Below are 17,616 nucleotides of genomic sequence, written 5' to 3'. Positions count from 1 at the left end.
AAGTTTAGTAAAAGACCCCCAAAGTTTTAGAAAATCTAGGGACGGGAAAGTAAAGTTGTCTAGTTTTACCTTTGATATTTGATACCCAACCCACAAGGCAAAAGAGAGGTGAGGTGTCTAAATAAGTAAAGTTACTAGAGTTTCTGCTAACAGAACAGAACCTTTGCTGACTTGGTTATTGATTGACCTACGCGTTGATCCAAATTCGAGAAAGGCATGCTAGCAACTCATTATGCATGTATATGTAGGACTGAAAATTGAGGGGTGAGGAAAACTTCGCTTTAGAACTACTCTAAGCTATATAATTAGTGGAACCATGAATGCACAAAAAATATATATGTATAGAGTCATGCATAGATAAATCATATCTTAACACTCAAACATGTTTCATTTTCGCTTATCTTCTTGATTATTTTTATTAACGGTTTTTTATTATCTATATATTCTTAATCAGTAAATTATCAAATTGGTATATTTTGCTGAACCTAATTATAAAGTTGATATATTTTCTGGTTCCGATGACAACAATATATTAAGTGGACCATAGTGATAACAAAACATAATTTTCATGCGGAGCTATAATTTAGCGAACATCCCCTCATGTGATGAGTCACATGCATCTTACATGGCTTAATTAGGCTTATGTGGTAAAGGTTGAACATGATCTTAATTAACCGTAATGAGAAAAATGCAAATTACCAACCCATTCCATCTATTAATTTTCATGTGAGGGAGAGGACGAATCTTCCCCTAATTGCACTTTAAACCACACCTACAAAACTTCACCTTCCAATCTCCTTGCTAGATCATTCAACCTTTCTTAGATTTCACTCCATTGAATTCTTGTTTGCTCCTTTCAATGCTCATGCTTGAAGCTGGCCATGAGTGGGAGTTTGAGCTTGAATAATCCTTCTCCAATTTTAATGTACTACACCAATTCTATCTCTAAAAGGAAGAAGAGAACCCAATTTTTATCTCTATTATTTAAAAAAACAAAACGTCCCTTTTATCTTAAATGAATAACTCCAAATACCTGCCATGTAAGAAATCACATTGGAAATAAGGGCGGATGTACTTTGAAGGTAGTGGTGTCATGTGACATCACTTTCCCTATAGATGTTTCATATGTGTATTAAGGACCTTGAATGATACATAGCAAATGATCATCGTGCTGCTCAAGGGCGGATAGGGTTTGTTAAGTTGGTATTGAAGAGAACTCTCTATTTGATGATTAGATTTATAGATTATATATACACAATCAGTAGCCCACAAACACAATCAGTAGCCCACACTAGGAGCTCACTAGGAGGCGGCTGAGGTGGGTATACACATATAGGGTGGTTGGTGGCTCATGATGTTATTTAACACCCCCCTTCAAACTCACAGTGGATCAAACACTAAGAGTTTAGATAAGAAATAGTGAAACGTAGAAATAGTTTGAGCCTTGGTAAATAAATCTGTCACTTGTTTCTTAGTAAGGAACATATGAGAGTGTAATGTTTTCAGCAACATGCTCCTGTCGAACCACATGACAATCCACCTCAATATGTTTTGTACGCTCATGAAATACCAAATTTGTATAAATGGATATGGCACTCTGATTATCATAGTATAAATTGATAGGGGAAGTAACAAAGACATCAAGATCTCGTAGAAGAGTGCGGAGCTATTTTAGATCAACTGTGGTGTCTGCCAACACCCTGTACCTGGACTCCATACTAGAAAAAGAGATAATGGCTTGACGCTTACTATGCCAAGAGATGAGAGATGAACCCATAAAAATAAAATAGCCAGTAGTGGAACGTCGAGTGTCTACATCATCAGCCCATCCAGCATAGGAATATGCATGAAGAGACAAAGAAGAGTCTGAAGGGGAAAATAATGATTGCCTTATAGTGCCATGGAGATATTGAAGAGCCTGAATGAGAGCTGCATAGTGAATGGAAGTTGGACTACTGACAAACTGGCTCAAGATGTGTACTGTATAGGTGATATTAGGACGTATTGCTGAAAGGTAAACCAATACCCCAACAAGTTCCCGATATTGAGCAGGCTGAGATAAGGGATTTCCATCATCATGTTGAAGCTTCAAGTTCATTACCATTGGTGTGGAGAGAGGAGTGGTAGCAATAAAGGGATCACTGAGAGTAGCACGCTTAAGAATGTCTGCAATGTACTTCTGCTGAGAGAGAAGTTAGCCATGAGAGGAGGAAACAACCTCAATACCCAAGAAGTAACGAAGGGATCCAAGATCCTTCATCTCAAATTGTCTTTGAAGATGTTGCTTTAAGAAAGTAATTATTAGGTCTCATGTTTATGAGCCTATTATATCTAATCTAGTTTTGATGATTAATAAATAATTCCTAATATTGTGTGTCAAGTGTTTGCATTTATTTTGTTAGGTAATCTACACAAATATCCTCCAATGGAGGTTGGTTGAAATTAAGCTTAACAATGACATTCAAAGGAGGTTGGAAGGAAAATGGAATGAAGCTGTCACAATTCAAGTCAAGATTCAATATCGCGCTTCATCCCCGCTTCTAAGATTGAGCCTAATGAAGATCATTTGCTTGGGTATATTATTGTAGTTTATAAGTTTACTTTATCGCGCTTCATACATGTACACATTTTATTCGTTTCATCGTTTCAAGTTTAAATCATACAAGATGAAACTAATAGTTATATACACATACTTTAGTTTCATATTTATCATCTTTGTTTTAGAAATAATATGTTTATAGATTAAAGATATGATTACACTATTTTATGCCTTTCCTCAAGTCTATTAATCTATTTTAAAGTGTTTTAAAACTTGTTTGAAGAAAATTTATCAAAATTAAGTTTTAATGTTTTCGTATATTTGAACGGTTTGCAAAATACATGAGTTTTCATAAATAAGAAATGCAATTTGAAAATTTCTTTTTCTAACATATTCAATATCATGTTTATAAATATTTTCCAAAGCTTTATCATTTTTGGAGTTGATTTACTATGTTAAATTAATTTTACAAAACTAAGTATTTAGCAGTTTTAAGAATCTAGAATATCTATTTTAAAATAGTGATTACACACAAATGGGAAGTGATATTTCAGAAATTCTTTATGGAACATGTTTATATTCATGTGTAAAAATATTCCCAAACATTTCATTATTTTTAGAGTTGATTTGATATTTTTAATTGATTTTAGAAAGCCAGCTACGCAAAATTTTAAAATCTGCCAACTCATCCAACGGTCACATTATCAATCGACTGACGCACATCATCAGTCGACCGATTGCTATTTTTAGCAGAAACAGGTAGCTGTGTCTATGGGGCTATAAATACCCTTTTTTCTTTGGTATTTCTTAAGGTTTTTTAGACAAGTTTTGTGCAGTTTATTTTTGAGTTTTCAAGAGAATTTAAGTGTGTTTAATGTGAAGAAAGTTTCACAAACAGGAGAATATCGATTTCATCATTAAGGAGTTCAACCTCAATTCTTCATCCCTCTTGTTTAGAGAAGTTTTCTTAAACTCATTATCTAGATTGTTTATATTTCAATTGTTATATTTTTACTTGCTAGATTAATTCGGGTTTGATTTTATTTATACTCATTGGTTACACACACCCCTTGAGCTTAAATATTTTCACATATAGTATATTTTGAGTTATGGGGTTGTATCTTTGAGAGTGAGCTTATAATTTTGTTCTCATCTTTGTTAGAGAACAAACCATTGTATTTAGGCTTTATTGTTGAGAGAACACATTGTAATACACAATGACACTTAGAGAAGTGGTTGGTGAGAGATGGGGTCAACTCCAAGAGGAGTGGCTTCGGTTGTAAATTCTAGGGGGAGGTAGTAATTCTGAGCACTTGAGAAAGGTGACATGGGCAAGATCAACACTTAGTGGAGTGCATTGTGTATTGACAATTGTGTGAGTTGTAAACGTTTATCGGTGAGCGTTGAAAAACCGATTGTGTAGTATTTTTGAGATAGTGGAGATTCTCCTCGAAGGTGAGGAGTGAAGATGTAGGTCGTGGGTCGACCGAACTCTATGATCTTTTGTTTTATGTTTGCATTTGTCATTTTTATACTATCTCTCTTGTTCTTGTTTTCATGTTTATTTCACCCATTGTTTAATTGTATATCCTTGCATATTTAATTGTATATTACATCATTAGGATATATTAGTTAATAAGTTTTAAATTTGGTATTTATATCAGATTAGATTAGCAATTACCCTATTCACCCCCTCTAGGGTAATTTCATTTGGTATCAGAGCTTGATGCTATTGATTTGTGGCTTAATCGCCTAGAGTCAAAGCTCCAAGCTATTATATCTTGCTAATCTAGTTTTGATATTTTTTTTGCTTGCATAATTATTATGGACATGCATGGTGCACCTAATTTAGCCTATAACATTAATGTTGCTCCTTGTTTTAATTTTTTTCCCTTATGCTCAATAGTGTGATAGATTTAAACTATTTGTTAGATCTAAACATATCGATTTATGGGAAATAATTGATTATGCTTATATTGTACCCACTTTGAAAAAATCCAAGTGGAGTAATAATGATAGAAACATATTTACCATGAACAAATTGGTGTTAGAATATTTACTTAATGCCTTTAACTCATCTATTTCTAACAAACTTGCTCATTTTGATAGTGCTTACACGTTATGGAAATATATAGAGGCACATCAAAGCAACTTGGAGGAAATTCAACGCGTTTTGGTGGATTCCGCTTCAAGTGAGAGTGGAGCATCATCATGCACACGGCCACTAGGCGATAGCCCTAGTGAACAATGCGAGTCTGAATCCAATAGTGAATTATCTATAGTTAATCTTGCATGTGCATATGAAAAGTTAATGAAAACCTATAATAAATTGCATCATAATTTTGTAAACTTAAAAAACAAGCATGTAAACTTAAAATCCGATCATGAGTTGCTAGCATCCAAGTTTGATATCATTGTTAAAGAAAATGAGATACTTAAAGAAAATAATAATAAATTAAAATTGGATGATGATGCTTTGAACATAAACATGACTGGCTTAACTCATGACAAAATTGATGCCATATTAGAAGTCGAATCCATTAGAAAGGAATTTAATTCAGTTAAGAATGATCACGCTCTTTCTACTTCTATTATCAATACAAATGTGCAAAATGAAGAGTTGAATCATATGAATAACCGTATTTCTTCTTTAGATTTAACACTAACTAAATGTATTGATAATCATAAGAAGCTTGTGAATATATTTGCCAAGTCATGTGCAAATAATTCAAAATCATCCACTCACTATGCACACATATATAGCAAGGTTTATAAGTGCTCTATTTGCGGCCGTAAATACCATTTTGCTAAAGTTTGCTATGTTGCACATAAGCTCTCTACTATCAATAATACTACCCTATGTGTTCGGACTCATGTTTATGAGCCTCCTATCTAATCTTGTTTTGATGATTTACAAACAATCCCTAATATTGATTGTCTAGTATTTGTATTTGACTATTAGGTAATCTAGACAAACAATATAGTTGGAGGTTGGTTAGAATTACACATTCATGATCACATTCAAAGGAGGTTGGAAGGAATACCGGAATGAAGCCTTACAATTCAAAGTCAAATTGCATTTCCAAGCCTCATCCACAACTAAGACAAGCGTTATTGAAGATCTCATAGCTTGGTATATTAGTTTAGGGTTTATATTTTGTGTGTTGATACTTAGAGCGTAAAATTATACACACACATTGCTTTTATTTCATGGTTTTCGTTTTCAAGTTTAAATGGTATAAATATGGAACTACTAGTTATATTCATAAACATATACTCTAGTTTCCTATTTATCAATTTTTTTTTGTATTAACATGTTTAGCTATATAAATATAAAACAAATGGGTATAGGTATATATATACACATATTTGTTTCATATCTATTCATGCTTACAATGATTTCATCAAAATAAAGCTTTAACAAATAAATAAATTCATGGTAATCAAAAAAATTATGTGTTTATAGATTATAGACTCAATTGAATCTTTTTATATCTATTAGTAAGTCTATTAATCTAATTAAGAGAAGTTTCAAACTTGTTTGAAATCATTTTGTCAAAATCATGTATTGTTGAGTTTTCATGTTTTAGACTATTTTGCAAAATAAAGAGTTTTTGTATACAAATGGAAAATGCAATTTAAAAAGATTTTTTGTAACATGTTCATTATCATGTTTATAAATATTTTCTAAAGTTTTATATTTTTTGGAATTTATTTGATATTTTTAAACGAGGTTTAAAGTTGATGTTTACTGCACATTGTAGGTCCTATGCACATTTAAGTCGACTCATAAGTCGACTTATGATATGTTGTGCAGTTAGATATTTTCGTCTACTAAGTCGACTTATAACACATACAAGTCGACTCATGAAGATATAAGTCAACTTATACCTGTCATAAGTCAACTTATAATATGACCGTTGTACAGTAACAACTATTTTTCAAAATTTATGGATTTTGTGTTTTTTATTGGATTTTGTTGGTTTCTTGGGATGCGTTCTTCTACCCTATATATACCCCTTTGCCATAACTATTTCAACTACTTAAAAAAGTTTAAAAACAATTTTAATAAGGGTTTAATTTTATTTAAGAGTTTATAAGTGTTTTCAAAGTTTGTTTTTGTGAAGAAACTTTCACAAGAGGAGAACATTGATTCCATCGTGTTTGAGCCTCAATTCCATCTCTCTTTCACTCTTGTTATTTCAGAGAAGTTTTATCTAAACTCTTTTCTAGCTTTATACATTTATTTGTTGATTATCAATTTTATTAAGCTAGATCTTATATTGAGTTTAGTTTTTGTTATTTTTCATATTGTTTCACACACACCCATATTTAAGCTTGAGTATTTTTACATATTTTTTATTTGGGTTGTGAGTGTGATTGAGTGAGCTTAATTTTATTCTCAAATTGTATTGGAGAACAATTTATTTTATTTGTACTTAATTGTTGAGAGTTCACTTTGTAATACACAAGTACACCGAGAGGAGTGTGTGGTGAAAGACGGGGTCGATTCTAAGAGGAGTGACATCGGTAGTAAAGCCTAGGGAGAGATGGTAAATCCGAGTACTTAAGGAAGGTGATACAGGTTAGGCCAACACTTAGAGGGTGTATTGTGTAGATACAAGTGTGATAGTTGTAAGAGTTTTCGGTGAGCTAGAAAATTTATTGTGTAAACATTTTCGGTGAACGTTAAAAACCAGTTGTGATAGTGGAGATTCTTCTTATGAGTGAGGAGCAGAGAAGTAGGTCTAGGGTGACCAAACTCCGTGAACATATCATTGTGATTGCGATTGTTTTTGCGCACTATCTCATTCTCTTTGTGTTCATGTTTATATCCCTCTTAGTTTAATTTCATATCCTTACATATAATTTGTTGTTTATTATACTTGCTAGGATATAATTGTTAATAAGTTTTTAATTAGCATTAATATTAGATTAGATTAGTATATTACCCTATTCACCCCCCTCGAGGGTAATTTCACCATGTGCATCTCACAAAGTTTGTTCATCATTACACACACACACACATACACATAATAGTCATCATAAGTATGTTAATGTGTATAAGTGTGATTTTTGTGATAGATTTGGTCATTTGTTTAAATTTGGTTTTGATATAAGCAAAGTTTCATATTTGCAAAATTATTTAAAAAGACCATCCTTGTTTGCAAATGTTTCTCGTGCACAATAAACGGTCAATAAAAACATATACGTCTATTTCATTGCACTTATTGCAATAGGAAGGTTCATTTGCATAATTATTATTATGACCAATCACGTGCACTAAATGCACGTAAATGGTGTCATAACCCAAGATATTAGATTTTATTGTTAGGGGTCATGTCTCTAAACTCTTCGGTACCAAGAATGTTTGGGTACCAAAACATGTTTGAATTCAAAGAACAAATTTTTTCTTTGTTTTTATGCTTCTGAAAGATAATTTTTGTTTTGTACACGTATTGTTTCATACTTTATATTTTTTGATTATAGACTAAACAATACCATTTACATTGTTATCAAAGTCTATTAGTTCATTAAAAAGGATTCCAATTTTTGGTTAAAATTATTTTGTTAAAATTAAGTGTTTTTACACAAACTCGTTTTTGGAGACATTGCAAAATGATATGTTTTTAAAAACGGTAAATTCTATTTGAGAAATTCCTTTTCTAACATGTTTATTTTCATCAGAATAATCATTTACTCAAGTTTCATAATTTTTAGAATTTATTTGCTATTTTTTTAACCCAATTTGAAAATTAGTTTTACTGTGCAAATATGGATTGTACATATTTTTCAATCGACCGATATTATTCATTAGTCGACTGATAAACTGATCTGTAATTTCTAAAAAATTTCTACTCAGTCGACCGATACTCATCAGTTGACTGAACAGTAGTATCAGTCAACCGACTCTTCATATTAGTCGACTGATAAACTACCATACAATATCCATTTTCTTTCTGTTCACTCGAATGATTCTTATTAGTCGAGTGAAGCGTGTATCGGTCAACCGATGGCTAAAATCAGTTGACGGATTGTGATGTATTTTTTTTGGGTTTTTTATTCTTGTTTTCAAACCCATGTTTTTGGAAAATTGCTTTGTTAATCATTACATGTTATGAGTTTATTGGTTTTCTTTTTAACGAAAGGTTTATAATAAGAAACCATCTAGATTTATTGATTTTCCTTCATCATATTTACTAGGTACAAAAAATGTTTATATGGAATGAACCAAATTCAAATAGCTCGATATGATCGCCTAATGAATTTTCTTGTCGAAAATGCTATGATAGATCTTTGTTTGTTTTTTCCTAAGCATAATTCTTTTGATCTTTTGTGGATGAATCACATATATGTTTTGATATTATTTTTTTGTGATTATATAGATAGGAAAGATGTGTTGCTTATTTATATTAATTCAAAATCTTTATTAGTGGACATCTTTACCTAAGTTCTTTGCGAAAAATTGTTTTGTTGTATAAGAAGTGGATTAGTCATGTACATCCATTGATTAATTTTTTACTTAATCTTTTATTGTCACTCTTAAAAAATGATGTTTTATGGATTTATTGATCAAACATGTTTTACATGTTATTGTATTCTTAATCAACCATGATTTATGTTTGATAATTTATAAAATTTTGGATTTATTGATTAAACATTTGATTCTTGATCTTTGAATCTTTGATTTTCATTTTTGGAATTTTTTTTGTTTTTGATATATATCTTATTGATGTATTTATGTTTAAGACTCTTGTAACACTTTTTCTTAATGATACATATATATGTGTTTACTTGATCTCTTTGTATATGAGTTGAGATTAGCACATTTCTATATATATGTTTTGCTCACATATAGCCGCCTTGTTTCTTATTGATATATGCTTTTAGGCTTTTTGATAGGGGGAGCCTACCCTGTCTCTTTTCTTGATTGTACTCACCATGGCTTATTGATAAGAGAGAGCTTTCGCTCTCTTCATTCTTATTGTTTTCCCAATTTTGATGTTGAAAAAACGGGAGAAATAAGTGGATGTGAGTATTTCACTTTCTTATGTATGTGATTTATAAATTGTATATTTATTTGATATCATACATGTTTTATATACTATTTGTGTAGATTGTTTGTCATCATAAAAAAGTGGGAGATCGTTAGGTCTCATGTTTATGAGCCTATTATATCTAATCTACTTTTGATGATTAACAAACAATTCCCAACATAATGTGTCGAGTATTTACATTAATTTTGTTAGTTTATCTACACAAATATCCTCCGTTGGAGGTTGGTTGAAATTGAGCTTAACGATGACATTCAAAAGAGGTTAGAAGGAAAATGGAATGAAGCTATCTCACTTCAAGTCAAGATTCAATATCGCGCTTCATCCCCGCTACCAAGATTGAGCCAAATGAAGATTATTTGCTTGGGTATGTTATTTGTAGTTTATGAGTTTACTTTATGTGTTATGCTTTAAGCTCAATCATACATGTACACATTTTATTCGTTTCATCGTTTCAAGTTTAAATCGTACAAGTTGAAACTAATAGTTAAATACATATACTTTTGTTTCATATTTATCATCTTTGTTTTAGAAATATTGTGTTTATGGATTAAATACTTGATTACGCTATTTTATGCCTTTCCACAAGTCTATTAATCTATTTTAAAGTGTTTCAAAACTTGTATGAAGAAATTTTATCAAAATCAAGTTTTAACGTTTTAGCATTTTTGAACGGTTTTCAAAATACATGAGTTTTCACAAATGGAAAACGAATTTTGAAAATTTATTTTTCTAACATGTTCAATATCATGTGTATAAACATTTCCAAATGTTTTATCGTTTTTGGAGTTGATGTACTATGTTAAATTTATTTTACAAAACTAAGTATTCAGTAGTTTTCTGAATCTAGAATATTTATTTTAAAAAAGTGAGTTATCACAAATGGGAAGAGATATTTTAGAAATTCTTTATCTAACATGTTTACCTTTATGTGTAGAAACATTCTCTATAATTTCACTACTTTTAGAATTGGTTCGATATTTTTAATTGATTTTGGAAAGTCAGCTATGCAAAATTTTAAAACATGCCAACTCATTTAACGGTCACATTATCAGTTTGGCAGCCACGGCTAGTTTTGGCAGCTGTGTTTGTGGGGCTATAAATACCCTTTTTTCTTTGGTATTTCTTAAGGTTTTTTAGACAAGTTTTGGGTAGTTTGTTTCTAAGTTTTCAAGAAGAGTTTAAGTATGTTTAATGTGAAGAAAGTTTCACAAAGAGGAAAATATGGATATCCTTATTCAAGAGTTAAACCTCAATTCTTCATCCCTCTTTATTTAGAGAAGTTTTCTTAAACTCATTATCTAGCTTGTTTATATTTTAATTATTATATTTTTACTTGCTAGATTAATTCGAGTTTGATGTTATTTATACTCATTGGTTACACACACACACCCCTTGAGCTTAAGTATTTTCACATATAGTATATTTTGTGTTGTGAGGTTGTATCTTTGTGAGTGAGTTTAGAATTTCATTTTCATCTTTGTTAGAGAACAAACCATTGTATTTGTGCTTAATTGTTAAGAGAACACGTTGTAATACACAAGGACACTTAGAGAAGTAGTTGAGAGAGACGGGGTCAATTCCAAGAGGAGTGGCTTGGTTGTAAAAGCCTAGGGAGAGATAGTAATTCCAAATACTTAAGGAATATGACACGAGCTAGGCCAACACTTAGAGGAGTGTATTGTGTATTGTCAATTGTGTGAGTTGTAAAAGTTTTCGGTGAGCTTGAAAACTGATTGTGTAGTTACTTTTGTTTGATAGTGGAGTATCTCTTTGAGGGTGAGGAGTGGAGATGTAGGTAGGGTGACTGAACTCTGTGAACATATTCTTTGGTTTGTGTTTGTCTTTGGCACACTCTTATTGTCTCATTATCTATATCGCTTATTATCCATTGTTTATCCTTGCACATAATTTTATTGTATATCACATTGTTAGGATATATTAGTTAATAAGTTTTAAATTAGCATGGATATTGGACTAGATTAGAAAATACCCTATTCACCCCCCTCTAGGGTAATTTTAGTAATGGCAGAGGAATCACTCCCAGTGATTATTATATAGTCAACATAAAGTAATAGAATGACTGTACCGGAGGCTGAAAACCGATAAAATAGAGCGTAGTCAGCTAGGCTTTCAATGAAACCAATAGAAAGAAGAGATTAGTGAAAACGCTCAAACCAAGCCCGAGGAGCCTGTTTGATACCATATATAGCATGATGAAGGCGACAAGCATGTCCTGGAGGAGCAGGAAAGTCAGGAGGTGGCTACATGTATACTATCTCAAACAGGTTGACATTAAAAAAAAGTATTTTTAATATCCATTTGATACAAAGGCCAATGTTTTGCGGCTGCAACAACAATGAGAGTACGAATGGATATCATTCTTGCAATCGGAGAAAAGGTCTCTTCATAGTCAATACTATACTCTTGTGAGAATCTCCGAGCTACAAGACGAGCTTTATACCACTCAATAGAATCGTCAGATTGGGTCTTGACCTTATAAATCCATTTGCAGCTTACCGATTTAACACCGGGTAGCAGAGGAACAAGGTTTCAAGTATTAGTCTAATGAAAAGTCTCCAACTCTTTCGTCATTGCATGTTGCCATTCTGGATACTCAACTGCCTCTGAATATGAGTTAGATTCATGTATAGAGTGAATAGCAGCATAAAAAGAGACAAACTCAAGAGAATATGTGCTAGTGACACATTGATTATATCGAGCAAGAGGATAACGATCTCGTGGAGGATTGCGGTGAGGGGGAGGAGTCACATCAGGAGAAGCTAGCACAAATATAGAGGGGACATCGGTAGGAGTATCTTGTAGCAAAGAGGATGTAGTAGGCGGGTGTCCAAGAGGTGTGGATGAATCAAGAGCACTATCGTTTTATGCCATTGGAGTGAAGGAGGGAGTCAGTTGAGCAGATGAAGGTACAGGTGCCACTAATACAGTTATAGTAGTGGAAGGTAATGAAGGGTATTGAAGAAAGGAGAGATTTAAATCTGAAGTAGTATAATAGGAAATATTCTCAAATAATGTCACATGACGGGCAATACAAAACCTTCGAGTAGTAGGTTCATAACAACAATACCCCTCGTGAATGGTGCTATAGCAAGAAAGGTAATGTAGGGTGTGGATAGTTTATCTTATTCATGAGCTGGAAGAAGGACAAAATAGACACATCCAAAAGTGCGAAGAAGAGAATAGCAAGACTTAAAAAGTTAAAAATATGGAGAAATGTTAGATAATATAGAAGATGGAGTAATATTGATAAGATAAACAACAATCAAAAGTACTTCTGCCCAGAGATATCGAGGTACAGATGCTGATATTAGAAGAGCTATAGTGGTGTCAAGAATGTAACGATGTTTTCTCTCAATAACACTATTTTGTTCTTGAGTGTGTGGACAAGGCTGTTGAGAGATAGTGCTATGTGATTTTAAAATAAATTGCATTACCGAAGAGATATATTCACATGCACCATCAGAGCGAAATATCTTTGTATGTTTATGAAACTGGGTGTGAATCATATTTGTAAAGTCTTTATAAATATTTAAAATATCAGAACGAGCACGCATGAGATATACCCAGGTGTAGAGAGAATAGTCATCAATAAAACTAATATAATATCGATAACTAGACAATGATGGTAATGGGGCAGGTCCCCAAATTTCAGAATAAATCAAGTCAAATAGGGCTAAAGCAATTTTATTACTGGATAAAAATGGTAGGGAAATTTCTTTAGCTAATCATCACCCAGTATAGTTTGATAAAATAGAGATTTTTAAATTTCCTAATACACATTAGTTAGATAAAAGTTTTAAGCAAGAACGAGAGATATGATCCAAGCGACGGTGCCACAGATCAAAAATAGAGAGCCCATGGCAAATGTTGGATGGAGTGGAAAGATGTAGAGACTCCAACTGATATAGTCCATTAACTCTACGACCTGTCCTAATCTTCTGGCTAGTGTGATCCCGGACAACACAAGATTTAGCATTAAATAAGATAGTGTAACCTGAATTTGTAATTTTCCCATTGGATAAAAGTTGCATAGATAATTTGGGAATATGAAGAACAAATGATAATGTTAGATGGCCAGAACTATCAGAACTTGGCGTAATATCACCTAACTAAGAGACGGCAAGGGGAGTGTCATTAGTAGTATAAATGCATAATGAAGAGGAGCAGGTGAACAATTTGTAAGAACAGAGTTATCAAAGGTCATATGATGAGATGCACTTGAGTCGAATATCAAAGGAGTAGAAGTACCAGAATGAGTAGACAATGCAGTAAAATCTGAGCTGGAGGCAACACCACTAAGCCAAAGATTCTTGGTTATTAATGCAGTAATCTTTGATAGTTATTCAGAAGAGAGAGGGATAGAAGTCTGCGGCCCTTGAGGAGCATGTCTAACATCAGCCGAAGCAGCAAATGGAGGTCGAGTCTTCACGAGTGTCGGATGAGGTGGTCTCTTTTGACATTTATCAATAAGATGACCCAACTTCTTACAATAAAGATAGTAGAATTTATCGAGAGGAATTAGATGTACTATAAGAAGGACCCTGATAGGAAGAGAACTACTGAGGAGTAGCTAGAACATTATGTGATGAGGGTAATGGCTAAGATGTTATAACTAGAGGGGAGAACATCTGAAGGCACGTCCCTTCAGATATGAACTCAGCCACGACTTCACAGAGTCTGGGAAGAGGACTACAATGAAGAATGTGTCCACGTAAACTTTCGAACTTAGAGCGAAGGTGCATGACAAAATGATATAACTGTTGACGATCATGTTGTTTTTGAAATGCTATGGCAAAGTCTGGAAGCGTCTCAGGAATAGGTTTCTCCATCATCTGCAATTCCTCCCAATAGCCTGATAATAAGGAATAGAAATCTTGAAAAGACTGATCACCCTGATGTGCATCTTGAAGAGCTTGGTGAAGTTGATACTCACGAGAAGCACCAGTTTGACCAAACATGCAACTGAGAGCTAGCCACTACTCATGAGATGAAGATGCTCGTCCAAGGGAGAGCTGAATAGGAATAGTTACAAAACGCATAATATATGTCATGATTTGTTGATCAGTACGGATCCACTAAGAATAAGTGATCTAAGAATCATTAGTAATGGAATCACTAGAAGTGACTTATGATATGGCGGATGTAGATAACGAAGGCACAATAATAGTTTTGGATGGGCAACAAAGAGATCCGTCAATATAACCCTATAGTACGAAATCTCGAAGATTATACTGCATAGTAAGAGACCATATAGTGTAATTTTCAATATTTGTAAGTTGCACATGAAGGGATGGAAAGGTGTAAAGTCCTTTCTTGTCCATGGGCCTTTTTTTGAAGGTTTTTTTTGTTAGATAGAAGATGGGCCTGAAGATTTAGCCTCATATAAAAGAGAGATGAAATCCTAGAATATAACCAAAGAAGAGGGGGAATCTAAACCCGTCTCTATGAGACAGAGATCTGTGATGAGAAAGAGTGAGAGAGATACGTGAGCGGCGGCGGTGGTCAAGTGGGGTTCAGGAGAGTGCTGGCCGGAGAAACGCTTGACCCACAAGTGATAGCGGCGGTCCCACTAAGCGCTTAGACTTATTGGGTCTAAGCTATGATAGGACAAGCCGCGTAACGGTATCGGCGTCCATGGAGGACATTCGACCACGGGAGCGGCATGAGCGCCGGGGTCAATTACGGTCTTACCTTCAAACGGTGCGTCGATGAGGTTTCGAAACCGAGAGTGGACGACGTGTTGCGGAAGCACGATACCGACAAAGCCCTTAGCCATGAGCACGAAGTGTGCTGGGACGACGACACAGTGGTGGCGCTCCGGATGCTATATGGAGAACGATTACGGAGGCAACAGCTATAACCGTGGAGGAGGCAATATGAAGCTTCTGTAAAGGAGGATGACAACAGAAGTAGGTAAGACAGCTGGTTGGGAATATTTCTGTGGGTAAATTTGATTTGAGGATGTAGGATTAGAATTCATTTAGGGATTGAACCTAATGGATTGAATCTATAGCTCTGATACCATGTTAAGTTCATATTGAAGAGAACTCTCTATTTGATGATCAAATTTACAGGTTATATATTGTAAAAGTATTGAAATTGCTTAATAATGGTATAGCCTTTTTCATTGATATTAGGAGATATTTTTAGGATTACAAGAGAATCAATTAGTTATATAAAATCTAAAACTACCTAATTAGTTACATAATTATTAGAACTAAAAGGGGTAAGTGAGTTGTCGAGATATTAACAGAATATCATACAATAGGAAGGAATCACAGGGCGATGTCGACTGATACCGCAGAACGTGTTGACTAAGACCGCCTTTCGTGTTGACTCAAAGGGTGTCGTCTCGTCTGGACTCGTCTCGTCTCGTCTAGTTTGGTATCATCAAAGCGTGTCGACTGACACTGTAGGACGTGTCGACTAAGACTGCCTTTCGTGTCAACTCAAAGGGTGTCGTCTTGTTTGGACTCATCTCATCTCATCTCGTTTCGTCTAGTTTCGTTGCAATTCCTTAATATGCCCCCGCAAGTTGGAGCTCCTTGAGAGAGAGCAATCTTGATCAGCAAGTTATGAAAATGCGTGCGGGGTAGTGGTTTGGTGAGGGCATCAGCTAGTTGGTCCGTGGAAGAGACATGAGTGATACTTAAGATTCCTTATTGGACTTGTTGTTGTATGAAGTGAAAGTCGAGAGAAATTGTAGACAGTAAAAATTACCTTTGCAGATAAGAATGCAATCCGCCTGCGTATTCGAGTCACCCACACGACTTGAAAATCAGGCTCACCCGTGTGTTTGACTCGCTAGCACAAACCAGGGCTACGCAATCATCGAATCCGTCTACACTTGGGCAATCCGCCAGGCAATTAGAGACTCGCCCGCAAACCTGACCCGCCAGCGCGAGTTAAGGTTACTCAAGAGCTAAATTCACCTACATACCCAGACAATCAGCCAGACGATCAACACCCTCGCTAGATTCGCCAGAGTACTCAGCGGTTGCTATGTCACGTATAGGGATAGACCTTCCCACTTCCCACGATGTGAAGGGAAGGAGCATAGTACTCCGAACCCATCAAGTAGCCGTTCACAGTATGAATGACCAGTCAAATCCATACAATCGCCAAGTCCGCCTGCATTCTCGCGATTGAGGCTCACCTTGCTTGCACGAGTCAAGAGCTGAATCCGCCCGTGATCAACAAGCTCGCCGAACTCGCCAGAGTACTTGGTAGCCGCTAGATCCTGTACAAGGATAGGCCTTTCTATTTCCCGCAATGTGAGAGGGAGAAGTACAGTGCTCCAAGCCCATCACGTGGCCGCTCATGGTACAAGTGAGAAGCATGGTATCTCCAAGCAGTACATGGTCACATCCCATGATCCAAGGGAGTGACCGCACCATCTCTCCTCTATTTAAGAACCTCTCCTGGAAATAGGAAAGGGGTTTGAGATTGAAAAGTTCAGAAGAATAGTTAAAAAGCAATTCATTCAGAATTCATTTAACCAATTCAATTAGTTAATTGAACCATTAACTCTCAGTTCTCGGCTTCGATCACTGTTTGGAACTTAGGAAACTCAAACTCAACCAGCACGAGCTTCTACTGCATACTGAAGCTCACCAGCAACCTCGGTCGAGTCGTCCAAGGGAAGCAAACTCAGTACGAGAACTGAGCAAGGCATCCTATCGCTACCAAAAGTCCCCACGTTAAACAAGGAGGGCCTTCCCTCCGCTTCTATTGTAATATTTGATTCATTAGTTTGTAATAATCTATTCTTATAAATACAAACGAAATCCTAGTTTCGGGAAATTAAAATTTACACCTACAGAAGATGGCGACCACAATGGAAGAAACTATTTCTTCAACCGAAATGATGGTAGCGTAGTTCGACGAGGTTGCTGTTGGGACGACTGTGGAGTCCCTAGAAATCGAGTTCGACCAAGCCAAGTACGAAGAGTACTTGTTTTCCTCCTCCTCTGGTGGTGATGCATCCCGCAAATGCCA

General features: G+C 34.7%; 1 protein-coding gene across 1 annotated transcript; it reads right to left on the bottom strand.

Annotated features, from left to right (window-relative positions):
• LOC109834662 (uncharacterized mitochondrial protein AtMg00810-like) lies at positions 1,667–2,104 on the bottom strand. The gene has a single exon (XM_020402696.1). The coding sequence runs from the start codon at positions 2,102–2,104 to the stop codon at positions 1,667–1,669; it is 438 nt and encodes a 145-aa protein (XP_020258285.1).

This window comes from Asparagus officinalis, chromosome 1 (genome assembly GCF_001876935.1).
Source record: "Asparagus officinalis chromosome 1, Aspof.V1, whole genome shotgun sequence".
NCBI classification, from domain to species: Eukaryota; Viridiplantae; Streptophyta; class Magnoliopsida; order Asparagales; family Asparagaceae; genus Asparagus; species Asparagus officinalis.
The sequence above is the reverse complement of the archived record's forward strand: the minus strand, read 5'-3'. Positions and strand labels throughout refer to the sequence as shown.

Coding starts and splice junctions, on each gene's coding strand:
- LOC109834662 (XM_020402696.1), bottom strand. CDS start 2,104: ATGGTAATGAACTTGAAGCTTCAACATGATGATGGAAATCCCTTATCT.